Source organism: Perca fluviatilis, chromosome 3 (genome assembly GCF_010015445.1).
Source record: "Perca fluviatilis chromosome 3, GENO_Pfluv_1.0, whole genome shotgun sequence".
NCBI classification, from domain to species: domain Eukaryota; kingdom Metazoa; phylum Chordata; class Actinopteri; order Perciformes; family Percidae; genus Perca; species Perca fluviatilis.
Window position 1 is genome coordinate 7,664,831 of NC_053114.1, and position 17,075 is coordinate 7,681,905.

Below are 17,075 nucleotides of genomic sequence, written 5' to 3' on the forward strand. Positions count from 1 at the left end.
AGATAAACATTCACACACATTCACACACCGATGGCGCAGCATCGGGAGCAATTAGGGGTTCAGTGTGCCCACCTGAGCCACAGCTGCCCCACCTAGTGGCCATGATAAGCATTTTGTACACAGTATGCAACTTGTGTTATAGTGTAGAGATCTTCAACTGGGGGTCTGGGATCCCTAGGGAGTCCGAGTTAGGGGGGCTACCAAACTATTAATTTTTGAAAGTTTTTTCTAAATTGAAAAAGTCTGAAGGCCTATAGGTAAGGTAGCCATCCACAGATGAAAACAATATTTATAAAATCATGCCAACAATTATTATTTTAATAGCTTAATATTCTATGCAAAAAAAAAGCATGTATATAGGCTTTAGGCCTCCCTACTTGTTATTGTAGGCCCAGTTTAATATGCAACTTTCTACTTTTCTACAATATATGTAGTTAACTGATCCGTTAACTGATCCGTCTCTTTCAGTTAAGGGGTCTTTGGCTTAAAAAACGTTGACGATCCCTGTTATAGTAGAATGTGGATAAATCAGAAGGCTATCCAGTATTTTTTTGCCAGTGCCTTAGGTTGTTAAAGGTCCCATAACATGGTGCTCTTTGGATGCTTTTATATAGACCTTAGTGGTCCCCTAATACTGTATCTGAAGTCTCTTTTATATAGACCATAGTGGTCCCCTAATACTGTATCTGAAGTCTCTTTCCTGAAATTCAGCCTTGGTGCAGAATTCCAGCCACTAGAGCCAGTCCCACAATGAGCTTTCCTTAGTAGGTGCCATTTCTGTGTCTGTAGCTATTGAGAAGGAGAGGGGTGGGCAAGGTGGAGAGTGGGGGTGTGGCCTTGACCAACTGCCACTTTGCTCGTTTGAAAGCCATGATGTTTCTCTCTCATGGGTTGTCCAAATTCTCTGGGCGGGCAAAGCAGAGAAAGGGGAGGTAACCTTGCTCCTTATGACGTCATAAGGAGCAAGATTCCAGATCGGCCCATCTGAGCTTTCATTTTCTCAAAGGCAGAGCAGGATACCCAGGGCTCGGTTTACACCTATCACCATTTCTAACCACTGGGGGACCAAAGGCAGACTGGGGGAACGCATATTAATGTTAAAAAAACTCATAAAGTGAAATTTTCATGCCATGGGACCTTTAACACATAGCTAACATTAGCTTGCTAACAGTTAACTTGTCCTCTCTGGTAGACAAATGTTTCTAAAATAATCCTTTGATGTGCTTAAATCTGATTTTTTTTAGCTAGCTACAGGCAATTTTTTTGCGTTTCGGACGTTAGTTGCATATTGCGACGCTAATTGTTTTCCTCTCCTGTGGACATGGCTTTCAGAGTACGACGCGAGGCGCTCTGCCTCTATAGATCTGGGCTAACTATTTCCCCCTGCTTCCAGTCTTTATGCTAAGCTAGGCTAACCCTGTCTTGACTCCAGCTCTGCTTAACACACAGACATGACATTGATATCGATTTTCTCATCTCATTCATGGGGGAAAACTATTTATTTTCCAAAATGTAGAGTGATTGCTTTAATAAGCAACAATATGTGTCCCTGAGGGAGTGATGATTAATTTCTCAACAAGCTGATCGGTTGGTTGGTTTACACATTTTCATCAGACCCTCTGAACTGAACCAGTTCCATATAAGGTGAAGTTAAAAACAAGTTGGCTAAAGCACAAATCTAATCTTTTGAACTCAGTCCATGTTCCAAATTGTAGGGTATTCCAAGTCTTGCCCTGCATTGTTCTCCAGAAATACAATAAATCTGATTGGTGACACAGGTCCCAGGAGATCTGTTGAGAGTGGAGTGCAAAAGTGCCACAGTCAAGGGCGTAACTTTGGGTTCAACATTGAACTCGAAACTTTGTAAAAAGTGCCAAAGACTTTTTAAAAATGGCCCTAAAAAATGTGAAAAAGGAGACAACCCCCTCATCCCCCACCTTAATTACGCCTACGGCCACAGTAATGAATGTGTAGCACTAGAAACCAAACTAATACTGCTGTCTTTCAGGCCTACATCAGTACGCAACTGTTCCTCTAACCTGTGTGACGTCCAGTGGCGTCCCAGTGCATGGCGGGCATGCACGGTAGTCTGTGGGAGTGGCTTTCAGTCCCGCAGGGTGGACTGTGTTCACCAAAGGAGTGGCAGGACTCTGGCTGAGCAGCACTGTGCCTGGCTCCAACGGCCCTCCGCCTGGCAGCACTGCAACGCCACCAACTGTGGGAGTAAGTCACTGTGTGTGTGTGTGTGTGTGTGTGTGTGTGTGTGTGTGTGTGTGTGTGTGTGTGTGTGTGTGTGTGTGTGTGTGTGTGTGTGTGTGTGTGTGTGTGGCACCACAAACAGTCAGCTGTTTAATGTCCCCTTAGTTGTAGATTTTGAGATTTTAAAATGTGCGATATTGTAATCAAGAAAATAAATTTATGGATTTAGCTGTTAAATGGTGTACAGTCTAGTAAAATATTAGACTGAATGAAATCCATTTAAAACCAAGTAAATACTAGTTTATTTTTGGAAACTTTGTTTTCCATTTTTATGTAACTGCATGCTTGCCTGTTACTTCCAACTACACAAAAAGACACATTTTTACATTTGTGCATTTTTCGGCTGACCTGCTATGCACTGACTAAAAAAATCACACTGTTACACTAGTAATTCATTAGAAATAGAAAATACAGTAACAAAAACAGGATTTTTTACTGTTTCATCAGTTGTTTTTTTAAGACTCTGTTTTTTGCAATTCAATAACAGTTTGGCACCCACTTCCTGTTCATAAACTCACTTACTGTATTACTGCCAAACAGTTTCTGATTTCTGTTTTCAGTTTATATTTGATGAGCACTGCCTAGTTCTACAGTTTAGTCTGAGTTTGGACTGAGTTTGAGTGAGATAGAAAGAGGGGCGTCTAGCTCTCTTCAACTGCTTCTATACTCTTTGTGTCCATATGCAGAAGTACGTTTTGTAGTTCAACATCTAATACAAATCTATGGTAACAGATTTCTTGCCAGAAAAAGCAGGTGCTGTTTCGATGAGCACAGAGAGAGCGGTGGCCAGATAGAGAGAAGTTGTTGTTATGATACAAAGGTGGTTAAAAATCGGCAAAGTATCTTCTTAATTAATACCAAATTACACATTCAATTCCAGGAAACGTCTTAAATTACATTAGAATATGTCAAGGAAATTATTAAAAGACTATGGGACCTCTAAAGTGAAACATTGACAACAATTACATTGATTTTCTTCAGTGATTAAATGGACTGTTTTGTTCCCATGCAGGTGAATGCAAGGACACAACTCAGTACTGCAGCGTGGTGAAGAGGCTGAAGCTGTGCCACCTGGACATGTACAAGCAGAGATGCTGTGGGTCCTGTTCACAGGATCCCGACTCCACCTAGTGGCAGCAAACCATTATAACCACACTGCATTTTGTAAAAACAGATGGACTACATGAGACGAATGAGCAAAATACTGAAAGGACACCGTCTATGAGTGGAAGCTTCAAAATGCACATATTTAAACAGGAAAAGCTTCAGTCCAATTATTTCACTTCCTAAAAGGAACCTGAATAGAGCCTTAAAAGGCTGGAAGGATAAAGGGGCTTTACTTTCTGATTTTGAACCCAAACTTAACTCCTAATATGAAGACAAGTGTTCACTATGTGGATCAAATGGAGTTTTTGGACTTTCCTTCAAAAACAGAACATTTACTTTACAATGACATTCATTCATTATATTCCTTTTTGGCAGCGCGGCCAAAAAGAAATGTAACAATGTTTATTGTAGAACGCGTACCACTAATCTCCTGTAAACAAGACTTAGACTGAGGTACTGGTTTGCAGGTATACATTCGCCAGTCATGTAAATTGAGATTCATCAAATCAGCAGCTACATAAATAGCCTACAAATCTTGTAGTCCTACTTTTACATACACATACTCTTAACATTTTCCTTTATTTATTTGTGTAATTGGTAAAAAAAAAAGTTATTCATATAAAATATAAAAGCAAAATTTGGGTTTATTACAACTTTGGTCTAATTTTCTTAGTTTTGACTATAATTTCTACTCTCCGAATTGCTGAGATCTGGCAACAAAGCATTGCTCAGACAGCTTGTTAAACCACTTTATTTTGAAGTAAATATAAGAAGTGAGTGTCCAATAATATTACTAGTGACAGAACTGATGACCAAAACTGCAAAAATAAGACCAAAGTTGTAGTAAACCGAAACTATCCTTTAATCTATCCCTGATCTTCCCTACCTTTAAATGGGTACGGTATGACACCTTGCTTTAAAGAGCTGCCTACCCCAAGAGAATTTATTCAGTTTTGGTTCCAGTGTCCTATGTGTTTTAGTGTCTTGTGATGCTCTTTCAAAGGCTTTTCCATTCTGATAGGTTTAAAAGTTTGGTAGACACACTGAATTCTTGTTCATCTTTGACATGAAAGTGATCCAAATTAAATATGTTGTGACCACTAAGGTGTTGGCCTTCAAAACCCCGTATCTGTAACACCTACCTTAGCAGCAGATGTAATGTTGATGCTGAACAATTCAGCAAAACCCTGGATTATGTTCAGTGCCAACGCTTTTTCATGATTTATTTCTTCTACCTGTGTGACAATTCCAACATGGCTGTGGTTGGGAAAACATAGTGGTTATGGCAAATTAACAATGGTTTACCTATGGTTAAAGGATAGACAACTAAAATACTTGATTGAAGTTTAGGAAAGATCATGGTTACGTCAGGGTTAGGTTAAAGAGTCTCCATTAACTAGGCAGTTTGGAATAGGGAGCTTAAGCCAGTAGTCAAGACCACCTAAACTGAGACCAAGTCACTACCAAGACCAGAGTGTATAGAGACCCACAAGACCAAGACTTTGAGGGGTTGAGACTGAGTCAAGACCAAGGTGAGACCAAGTCAAGACCAAGGCCAGACCAGTGCGAGTCCTACACTGCATTACACGATAAAATGTGGAAAATGCTAACCATAGGCACTCCTCATATTGATTTGAAATATCCATAGTCCCATAAAAACACGCACAGAAAACGAATAAACTCCTTATGGTTTAGGTAGCCAGATTTTATTACCAACTATTTGGTATTTCATGTCTCGTTTCACTTTCTTGAGAGTGTGTGTTAAGCGGGATGGGTAGAGGGGGTTAACAGTAACACATTTCAAATTAGAAATGAGTCAAATTATTGGTTGCATTTAAAGCAGGATTTTTTTTACATCAAATCACAGTAATGATATTAACACATAAAGCAGACAATGCACAGGCAGTTCAGTGATAGCCCTGCGGTTATGGTCTTGACCGGTCTTGAAATAAAATCCATAGTCCTCTTCATCCGAGACCAAGTAAAAATGTGTTCATTCTGAGACGAGACCTTCAGAAAGTGATCTTAAGAGCCAACTCGAGACCAAGACCGACCTTGAGTACTACATTGGCTAAAGCACAGGTTAGCACATGCTCATGGGTGGTGATGGCGCAGTGGATATGACACATGCCTTTGGTGTGGGAGACCTGGGTTTGATTCCCACTATATACATCAACCAATGTGTCCCTGAGCAAGACACTTAACCCCTAGTTGCTAGTTAGCAAAGCAAAGCGTCAGCTAAATGTCATGTAATGTAAATTCTCGCATACCATGTGGACCCCCTGTTCAGAAAGACCAGTAGTCGAGGGCCAGAAAGAAAGTCCAAGATCCAAAAATGCAAAGCTGTTTTAAGAAGAATCTGATTAAGATCAAAATTAACCGGTGGTCAACAGAATAATTATTCAGGGTGGGATTAGCCATTGAGATGAAGATGGTAAAGATAAGGGTAACCTGTTGGTTAGGGGTTAGGGTCGCAATCTCACATCTTCTGCATGAAAGTCAGATGTGCTTCACACCCATCCACCACTCCAACCTCCACGCTCTTACTTTACTACATTAAACAGTCCCTCCAGGATTTCGCGGGAGAGCTTTTGTAAAAATAAAAGTTGCAATGTCTTTTGTATTTTTGTTGCAATTAAGTTGCAAGAGACAGTGAAATTTTCTTTTTGGTATAGTTCTTTAAAAATAAAAAGGAAACTTGTTTCAGGGAGAATAAAATTACTCTGGGCTGAGTTTTCCTAGTAACCTTACCAAAAAGGCTGAGGATGCTGCAAATGTTGGTATAATATGAAAATGGCTGGTGGATTTAAGATAAAAAATAATTTATTGAATGAATTAAATTTGAACATATGTGTCAGTGGCTTGTTGATCTTTACATTGTTAGTTCATTTACTATCCTGGCCTGGGACTCACATTCATATGGTTTGCTAAAGGACTTATTGGACTTTAACTTATCATTGCACTTACAATAACGAGTGTAGCTGTCCTCAATTTAGGTCATCCTGTACGTCTCATCTCCGGTTTTTCCTCCATCCACCGTGTGTTAGTGTGTGTGTGCCAGAGATGGGGACTCGAGTCTAAGACTCAGACAGCTGACTTCAGACTTGACTTGCAACTCGACCCAAAAGACTTCAGACTTGACTCAGACTCCAGCTTCGAGACTCGTCAACAACCTGTTTTCATGTAATTATTGCTTTTTAAATCTAAATTCATTCATTTCTATTTTCTTTTATTGGCGCATATACATTGGGGAAACGTATGACGAGCTGCATGTCCCCTGCCCTTTGTCATAATGTGCAACGTTAACGCATGCCCTATGTCTATGTGCGCGCACTCACAAAAAATGCATTGACGATGGCGACACCAATTATATAGACCTTAGTGGTCCCCTAATCCTGTATCTGAAGTCTCTTTCCCGAAATTCAGCCTTGGTGCAGAATTACAGCCACTAGAGCCAGTCCCACAATGAGCTTTCCTTAGGATGTGCCATTTCTGTGTCTGTAGCTTTGAATGCTATTGAGGAGGGGAGAGGGGGGGGCAAGGTGGAAGGTGGGGGTGTGGCCTTGACCAACTGCCACTTTGCTTGTTTGCAAGCCATGTTGTCTCTCTCTTTCTCATGGGCGGGCCAAATTCTCTGGGTGGGCAAAGCAGGAAAGAAAACCTTGCTCCTTATGATCTCATAAGGAGGAGATTTCAGATCGGCCCATCTGAGGGCTCGGTTTACACCTATCGCCATTTCTAGCCACTGGGGGACCATAGGCAGGCTGGGTGAATTCATATTAATGTTAAAAAAAAAAAATTTCACAACAAAGTGAAATTTCCATGCCATGGGACCATTAAATAGCAATACGGAAAGTATCAGTTCTCACATGTTTGCACCATGGTTTCTCTCAAACTTTGAACACTGAAAAATGTAATGCATGATGAGGTTGGACTTTACAGCCAGTTAGTAACACATACAAACATGTATTCTTTGGTGCAGATACCAAAATGTAAAAAAATACAGTTATGAAAGAGTTCTTAATTTGTGTTTCTTCAGATTGCATTGAGTAGACCCCATAAAGTTATCCTACAACTGATTTTGATACTGTACTGTATGGATGGTAGCTACAGGACATGCTTTGAATTCATAAGATTTAACAATACAGTGTTAGGGACAGATCAGATGGCCAGAGACTTGAGACTTGACTTGGACTCGTGGCAAAAGACTTGAGACTTGACTTGAACTAACCGCTCAAAGGCTTGAGACTCAACTTGGACTTCCAAAAAATGACTTGTGAACATCTCTGGTGTGCACGTGTCAGTCGTGGGGGGAACTGAGCAGCAGCCCCGCCTGCTAGGATTGAAACAGCAGCAGCTTCCAGCCACTTTAGAGTGAAAAAAACGTTAAAGCGTACGTTGATGTTAAAAGGTATACAGGTTGGCAGGACGGTCATAAATGTTCTGCACGGTCTTTTGCTGTACGTTTTGTTGTAAATTTGAGATGTTTGAGTCACGCAGGTCTCGTCTTCATATCAGAAACAAGGAAATGAATTTGGCGACGCATGTGTGTTATGTCAACCCGTTCTCACTCCCGCTTTGCCAGTGGCTCTCAGAGTACGCCTCAGAGTCACATACTGACTCAATGTCTGGCACGTGGGACTGATGGGATTGGTTGAAGTAACTTCTGGTTTATTGGTCAATTGTTCAGAAAAGTTGCGGTGATTGGTCAAAATTGCGAATCACGGTAAATTTACAGGATTGGTTGAATTCATGTGAATTGTTGCGATCGCGACATCGCGAAATCCTGGAGGGACTGATTAAAGGGTAATTTTTTATTTTATTTTTTAATCTGGACAAAAACAGATGGACCTTTTTGTTAAAGAGTAAGACATCCCTGAAATTGCTATCGCCAAACCCACTAGAGTCTATTTAAATAAACAGTCATTTTATTTCGTGAAATACACTTGATTCAAAGTCGACAGAAACAAAATAAATCAAAAGCCTAAGTCTTGTGCTTACTTTATAAAAGCAATGTCAGGTGATATATAAAACAGAATTTAGAATCAAAATCCTTAAAGACCATTCACTTGAGTGAAGGTTCTGGTTTGTGATTGTAGTCACATGTCACTGATGAGAAAAGAGCTGCTGCTGTTGGTGGAGCTCCAGTTGTGAGAGTATGAATTCATATGCACATATTCACTAACACCACTTATGATTTTAAACCATGACCAGAAGGTTTTGTAAAAAAAATGATTTCGATATTACACATAACTGTTTGCTCATTGAGGCAAACCTGACTCCAGACAGAGAGGCACCAGCACAACACTGATTTTGACTGATGGTCTATTCATGGTCTATTCATGTTACCTTTGTGTTGGTTATCATACCGATGTGCTGCATTGTAAAATGTCTTGTATATACTGTGTTCTAAGTGCAATATCGTATATTGAGTGTATGTAGATTGTGTGCAACTTTTATTTTCTTACTTATTCATGGTTAAGGTGTCTTTTTAACAACTGTTAAAGATCCTAGAGTATAAAGCATGTGTATATGTTGATTGGGTGGTATGTTTGCTACCACTCACCTGGTTTTATTTGCATGTGTAAAAGCGCAATCTTCGATCTTTTATACTCAACAAGCAACCCTCAGTGTTGACCCCTGGCTAGATACAGTATATCTGATGTGGTGACTTTTTGACTGAAAGAATATGAGGTAGAACGACAAATCATTTAAGTGCTTTAGATAACAAGGCAAAGGAATAAAGACGTTTGATCTCTTCATACATGTGGACCTAGTCTTTGGCTGCATATATTTGTAGGAAAAAAAACCTTGATCCAGCTCTTAAGGTAAATGATAAGGGTTTCCTAAAATCTTATTTTGAAATGGGGATGTACAGTACATCATTTTGATGAACATGATTTTGTGACTAATCAAACCATCGCCCAATATGCTAATCACAAAAGCAGGCTGTGGAAATTTGAAATAGAGCGCACACTGAGACGTAGTGCTCGTGCACACACACGCTTTTTAACGTGAACATGTGCCAGCCCAGGTCAGACATAGACACAGACAGATTAGACACTATTTTGCCAACAGCACACGTAGGCCTACTGCTCACTGCTAACATAATGGGCTATCTCAGTAAATATTCATGATTTTTCTTGGTATATAGCCTACATATCTAAGAAATAATATTAAAAGACGATGAGTGAGTTTCGTGTGGGACCAACTTTATTTTTCAGAATTAAAGTATTCTTTTGGAAAATGCACCCACTCAACTTGTGAAAAACTTTGTGAAAAAGTATTTTTCATTGCATGGCACTAAACAAAATATTTGGAACTGCTACCACAGGCTTGAACTAAAGTTATGGTAACACTTTACGGTAAGGGTACATGAATTATGAATTTATTCATGAATTAATTGACTAGAGACTATGAACACGTCAATTCCTGATGATTCATGGGATATTAAGGAATGCAGTAATACATAAATCATTAATTACATAATGCATAAAAATACATACATCAATTAATTCATGCATGAATTCATGATAATTCATGTACCCTTACCGTTAAGTGTTACCAGTGTTATTCTAACCAACAACACACACAAATGTAATCTCATTTGATAGAGCAGATCGCTTCCCTATTGGAAACGTTCATTCCATATATTTGTTAGAGGAGTGAATTTACTCAAGAATCAATTTGTTGGCTTAAAGCCTACTGTGAAATTGTGCACAGGTGTTAGTGTAAGAAATATCTAAATGACGTGTTCTTCGATTTCTGAGGACGAAGGAGAGGCTGGGGTCGAATTGAAAGTTAACTAAAAGGTTTAATAAAACAACACGGTGAAAACGACAGTCAAAACACAATCAAACATAAAACATAAAACACTGCCAGTAGCAGACTGCAAAACATGCTTCCCCTTGTCGGGACACAGATTGCAGGCATGCGACATGACAAAACAATACGCTGTAAACAGCGGACTTCAACGTGCTTCCCCTGTCGGGGTCACAGATTGAAGTCCCGAAATCACCTCGGTTTCCGAATTATATTCCTGTGGAATTGTGGGTCTCGGATTAAGGACACACCTCTGAATTTAGGTTTACTCCAGGTCACAGACTAAGGTTGATTATCATGTAGTGCCGATTCTACAGAGATATGCATTTCCTTTGTTCTGATCAAGACTGACCTAGCAGGGAATGGTTCCCCAAAAGGCAGAAACAATAGGTCTCTGTGTGTGGGGACAAGGGGCTTTCTCCTGTATGCTAAATGACTGATATGACCTCTTCTGATTCTCTAGAAGCTAGAGAAGGTGTGAGCCAGACAAATGCTGATTAGTGTAGTTATCTGATTAGATCTACCTGCAAGCTGCATATAACCATTGTACATTGTTTTCAAAACATAAGCATGGCTTTAACTTTTTTAAACCTAACATTAGCAAAATTGGGGAATGGTCATGCGGTTCCTCTCATCAGTCCATGTGTTGATCATGAGCGAAAAGATCTGCTCAATGGGAGCATTTGTGCCCGGTAGACACATGATGAACTGACAAAGGAGACCTACATATTTTAACGGAATCTCCCTGCTTTTGAAATTCGCGAACATTTCTACCCAGCGTCACTGTGTCAATTTCTTTCAGACATATAAGAAAAGGCATTGCAACAATGTTTACAAATATACATTGTAACGCTGGCTGCACAGATTATGCAGATGCAGTCCGCTATGATTGACTGACACACACACACATTTTTAAAATCATACGCTGGACGTTTTATTAGTCTTTCTACATGGGTTTAGTTAATGATCGGGCTATAATAAGACCACGTCGGCTATGTAATCGCTGACAACCAGGACAGTTTCATAGTGGTTGGTGTAATGCGGGACATTTTAGCGTCCCGAAAGGCTTTTGTTGGGACTCGGGACAGGCAACTCAGAATCGGCACTGTCCCGGCCAAACCGGACCAAAAAATGGATGGAATGGAATGGATGGAAATTGAATGGAAATTGATTTATTTGAAACAGGGACAATGCACAAATAAACATTAAACTTGTTAAACAAGAGAATATGTCTTGGGCCAGGTTATAGCAACAATTGCTAATTTCTACCTGTAGTCCCTGGCAGGTATGACAAATTTGAAAAATTACACATATACATCTTTATCTTTATTTCGTATCCCCATTAGCTGTTAACAATGTAGCAGCTACTCTTCCTCGGGAAACAGGAAAGAAACATGAAACATGAAAGATAAATAACATAGAAGTAATGGACAGGCAATAAGATAAATCCAGACAGAGATGATGATTAATGTTTTTGGGTTTTATCTGTGTGTATCCAGTACAGAGGTAGTCAGGGTATTATCCCCAGCCGCGCAATGGCGGTTCTAATGGGGACACTGAAATATAAAGCCTGGACCCCCTTCTGGCCCACCTGACGAGACTAGCTACAGTGAAGATAATGGTATCATGGGGATCGGGTAAAAGTTTAACGTAACTATGTCCATGCTCGAACACCGTTGGCGGTTTTAAGGTTTGATTCAGTTTCCAGTCTTTTCGTTGTGCTTTTCTTGGGTGATCCCAACCAAAGTGTAAATAGAATTAATTTAAAGACATTTAAGAATCTATGTGTAAATTTTCATATAATGTACATGGACTATTTTGCCTAATTAGTATACAAAAATTACTTCTTCTTTTTTTTCTGTATTTTCACTGAACTGATAATGTTAGGGCCGCAGGAAATACAAAGAATCACGTTGCTCAGGCAGCTCTTTTTTCGCATCTCTGAAACATGACCAAATGTTTTTTGTTCAAAAGCCTAGCACCATCAGGTTTATTCATGTATCGTGATTAAACAATAATAATCACTATTTAACAATAATGATAATAATAAAAACATCTTTAATGTGTGTGTCGTGTGAGTGTGTGTGCAAGAGAGAGAGAGAAACAGGGAAACCCAACCAGGTTCTTACTGTGCTCTACTGACATATGACAAACATAGCTACACATATTAAGGACTAAAAGTTACATCTACAGTGAATTTAAATCCGGCAGTTAATGATCTCCGAGACAAAGGAGAAGGGCCTTTTATGCTATAAAAAGTCTTCAAACATAGATATACATCCATAATCAAAACCTATTTTACCGTATGGCAGTGAAGTTTGGGGTCCTCTTGTAAATCAAGAAAAACCACTAAATTGTATGCAAATAAATGTGAAGTGACATCACTGATAGGTAAATGAGCACATGACATCATGCACCTAAGCGCTCTGAAAACCCTGGGAAAACCCTCGGCTCTGTAACAGGAAAATAGTGTACTCCATGCCAGTGGCGGCTTGTTAATAGAGGGCACTGCCCCCATCAAATTCCAGAAATATAAATGTATACAAAAATGATATAAAAATTAAATAAAAATAAAAAATAAAATAGTTTACTCATACAATGTGCTGGCTGGCAGTAAGAGTCTCCGCATTTAATAAAAACTGGCTTTAATCGGTTAACTATTTTCTGTGTTTCAATAGGTTTCATGCTGTTTCATGGGCAGGGACGCCGGACAAATGGATGTCTGAGTCCTTAAACTTTCGGCAAGCATGTGCCCTGAAGCTGGTCTCTAATTTGTTTCTTAAAGATTCTCCTCCGGGCGTCCCTGGCGAATCATTCATTCATCATCATGTTATTTTATCTGATTGATTCTCGACACCTGTCATTCAACTTTACGCTACTCGCACACTCCGCCAAAAGTGACTGCTGAGTTCAATGATACCTCACACAAGGTTCTACATCAAACGGATCATAAGTTATTAAAAAGGGGAGTGTCTACAGCATAGGGGGCAGGTCAAACCATCCCCAATCAAAAAGAAACTCTCTGCTGAGTTCAATGATACCTCACATAAGACTCTACCTTAAATAGGTCACAATGCATCCTGCTACGCCCTGCAGTGCTCTGCTACATCCTGTGTCGCCCTGCTATACCCTGCTACATCCTGTGACACCCTGCAGTGCCCTGCTATGCCATGAACTACTACAACTACTATTTCTAGTCACTGATCCATTATGTTTATTGTGATTATTATTGCCACTGTTCATCACACCCCCAACTGGCACAGTCAGACACCGCCTACCAAGAGCCTGGGTCTGTCCGAGGTTTCTTCCTGAGAGGGAGTTTTTCCTCACCACTGTCGCACTGAATGCTTGCTCTTGGGGGAATTACTGGAATTGTTGGGTCTTTGTAAATTATAGTGTGGTCTAGACCTACTCTATCTGTAAAGTGTCTTGAGATAACTATTGTTATGAATTGATACTATAAATTGAATTGAAGTTATGAAAGGGGGCGTGGTTTAAGCATAGGGGGCAGGCCAAACCATCACCAATGAAGAAGGAACTCTATGCTGAGTTCAATGACACCTCACACAAGACTACCTTAAACGTTTCAAATGTTATGAAAGGGGGCGTGGCCTGAGTGGTTAAAGTATAGGGGGCAGCTCAGTATCACATGTAGACCACACATTATAAGTTTCATGTAAATTGGATGATGTTTGTCATATAAGGCTGATTTCCAGCGGGGGGCGCTATGACCAAAAGTCAATATTGGCCTGTATATGTCCTCAGGCCTGGACCATTGTCAATTGTGAGAAATCTTGGCCAAATTGGACAATGTACACTAAAGTTACAACAACTTCTTTTTTCATTGATAAATGCTCAAAATGGCCGCCACACCACGGCTACACCGTTGGACGAAAAGTTCGATCTGATGTAAAGTATAGCACTTTAACTTTTAGGCCTATGGGGGGCGCTATGACTTTGAGTAAATATCGGCCTTTATATGTCCTCAGGGTTGGACTCTTATGAATCCTGAAAAGTTTCGAGCCAAGTGGACAATGTACACTCAAGTTACACCCACTTCCTGTTTTGATGGCGAAACGCACAAAATGGCCGCCCCGCCACGGCCATGCCCTATGACGAAAAGTTTTTCTTTTAATAACTTTCCATCTTTAACGTCTTACGATGGCACAGACCAAATTTGAAGTTGATCGGATGAAATCTCTAGGAGAAGTTCGTTAAAGTACGACATGTGGAAATGGCCAAAATCGCACTAATTTCGAACTTTCAATTCAAAATGGCAGACTTCCTGTTTGGTTTAGAGTATGGCTCCAATGAGCTTTTTTGTACAACTTGGCTATATTTTTCTAACTTTGTATGGAGCGCTCAGCGAGCCATTTTTGTGCGTCTATTCCCGAAACCCTTAAAATATATACATTTTCACCAGGATTGATGCAACCACCAATTTTGGTGAGCTTTTGAATATTATAAGCCCCCTCAAAAAAGGCCGCTGTCGGCGCTCTGGCCCTAATAAAAATCTTAGCGAAAACAATAGGGTTCCACAGCTCCGCTGGAGATGTGAACCGTGTTGCCTTGCAAATGCGGTTCCCATGCCCCCTCGGGCTTGGACCCCTAATAATAAGCCTTACGAAAACAATAGGGTTCCACAGCCTTTGCTACCGCGGTTCCTACAGCCTCGGGCTTCTCGGGCCCCAATAATTCCTTCCGTTTCAATAGGGCCTTCGCCGCTGTCGGCGCTCGGGCCCTAATAATAATAATAATAATAAAGGCTAATAATAACAATCATTGATAGGCCTTGATCTTAATATTTGCTTCTGTGGTATGTGATTTAAATATCCATTTAATTAATCTGAAATTAATTATAAAATTTATGATTTTACAGCAAATAATCAAACATTCACACAAACTTCAACGTACCATACCCATCATAGTGTAACTGTCTTTTGCGTGTGCTAGTAATTTGACATTTTTTGACAGCTTTTAATTTGAAGGTAGCAACCTCCAAATGCTGGTAGTGCTAGAAGTCATTGTGAGGTGACTTCCAAAGCTGTTTTTTCTCTGATAATCACTACCTGAGCTAAATGTTATCACACATTGATCACTGCTTTTAAACTTGTCATTAATGTAATTTTCTGTTTGAATTGTAGGTTGTCAGCTGCTGTTTTGCCTTAGTTTAGTTGTTTTTGGATTTTAATAATTTTAGTACATCTTTGTTAGTGCCCCCAGGACACTGTTTGGTGTGCTTGTATTTTAGCTATCAACTGGTTTATTGTGTTGATTTTGTTAAATTGTTATTTTGCTTTCCAGTAGAGCTATTAGCTAGTAGCCAGCTTGTGGTAGAGGCTAGTGTGGTTCCCTTCAGTTTGTAGTGATAACAGCACGGTGACACGAATTGCAGTGAACCAGTTTGCAGTGGCCACATGCGGTGGGTAAGTTGGTGCACCCCTGGGACATACCCTTAGACTGTCTCTCCACAGCTAGCCTCTGCCCACTTCCCCCCCCATTTTTCCCTTGATAATTTAAGCCATAACTGGGAGTGTACTTGTTGCTAAATATATATTATAATGAAACCTTTTCTACATTTGATTTAAACATCCTCATTTCTAACCATCCTCTTTACAGGCACTTCCAGTCATAAATTATCCATCAATAAATGAATATTTCTTTTGTAACCACGTCTTACTTCAGTTAGTGAACCTGTGTAGCCTTTTGTATAATTGGGGTGCTTGTTGAAGTAGAAATAAAAACTTTTCTTGGGGTGGAAGTCCCCAGGTGGCGTTGTCGGTTAGTTAGACTCGGGTGGCGACTCCTCCCCTAGCGCCACCTGCCTTGCCACATTCTTGGTGTTTAATTATATATTGAAGTTGAAAGAGGCTGGGGAGTTTTAATTTAGAGCGGTTTACTGAGTAGGTGGTGGAGCTATGGAATTGTAAAAACTCTGCAGATATAATTCAGACTAATACCTGAAATATATAGCAGCTTTTCAGAACAGCCAGCTGAGCCCCCTATTTGTCTGATTGGTGTTTGGCGCCATCTAGTGTTCTGATGGCATATTGACGTTCAGTCTGCAAACTCCAAATCAGCTGATTGTTCACAGACTTGACTGATCAGCTACTTAAACTCAGGTGTGTCTGCAGCTCATGTTTAATCACGGTTACCAAGTGCTTTGTTTTCATCACAACAGACAACATGGAAAATGCATTTAAAAAGATTTGGAAGTATGATTTTTCAAAATAAAATTCCCTCTTTAGTGATCCGGGTCAGGATTTTTGTTGAATCTTGTCTCGCATGTTTTACTGTTATTCCTCATGTTGGATTTTCTTTTATGTACGGTTACTCCTCACTTTATATCAGAGCTTTGAGCTAATGTAGCCTATATGTTTTGGTTCAGTTATTAACTTAAAGCACAGAATGCGCAGTTTGACTTTTAAAAACCTTGAATTTATTTACATAAAAGTAAAAGGACATGAGTGGGTCAGACAGAACCACAAATCAACACTATATACATATGAAATTAAACTGTCATGTTTGGTGTTTGCTTCTGGCAGTATAATGCTTTAATTGTAGTTTCATTATCTTCCTGACATTGTTTACTTTCGAGTATATTGCACATTTTAATGCATGTTAAATTGGTGGACACTGGGTCCATGGTGTCTACAGTTACAGAGAGCTTTTTCCTCCAGCATTTCGAGCTGTAGGGTAGAGAGAAACTCCAATCTTGCCAAAGGCTGCAGCTCCGAGCAGCCAATGGGCAGGCCATCATTTATGGCTACCTGGGTTTCAAAATCTTGTGGCGGGGGGGCTAGTATGTCCATTAGGGGGGTGCTGGTCTCGTGTGGGGTTTGGGGGGGGGGTCATTGTTTCCTTCCAGGGTTGGGCCCTCCAGTATC

The 17,075-nt window shown here is 40.0% G+C and overlaps 1 protein-coding gene across 1 annotated transcript in view; it reads left to right on the top strand.

Moving 5' to 3' along the window:
* The window catches only part of adamtsl3 (ADAMTS-like 3), a 315,925-nt gene extending 309,954 nt beyond the window's left edge, over positions 1-5,971 (top strand). The window contains exons 31-32 of the mRNA XM_039794981.1: positions 2,009-2,223; positions 3,272-5,971. Coding sequence (XP_039650915.1) covers positions 2,009-2,223; positions 3,272-3,390 — 334 coding nt within the window. The 3' untranslated portion in view covers positions 3,391-5,971. The remainder of the gene's footprint in view (positions 1-2,008; positions 2,224-3,271) is intronic.
* The last annotated feature ends 11,104 nt before the right edge of the window (positions 5,972-17,075 follow it).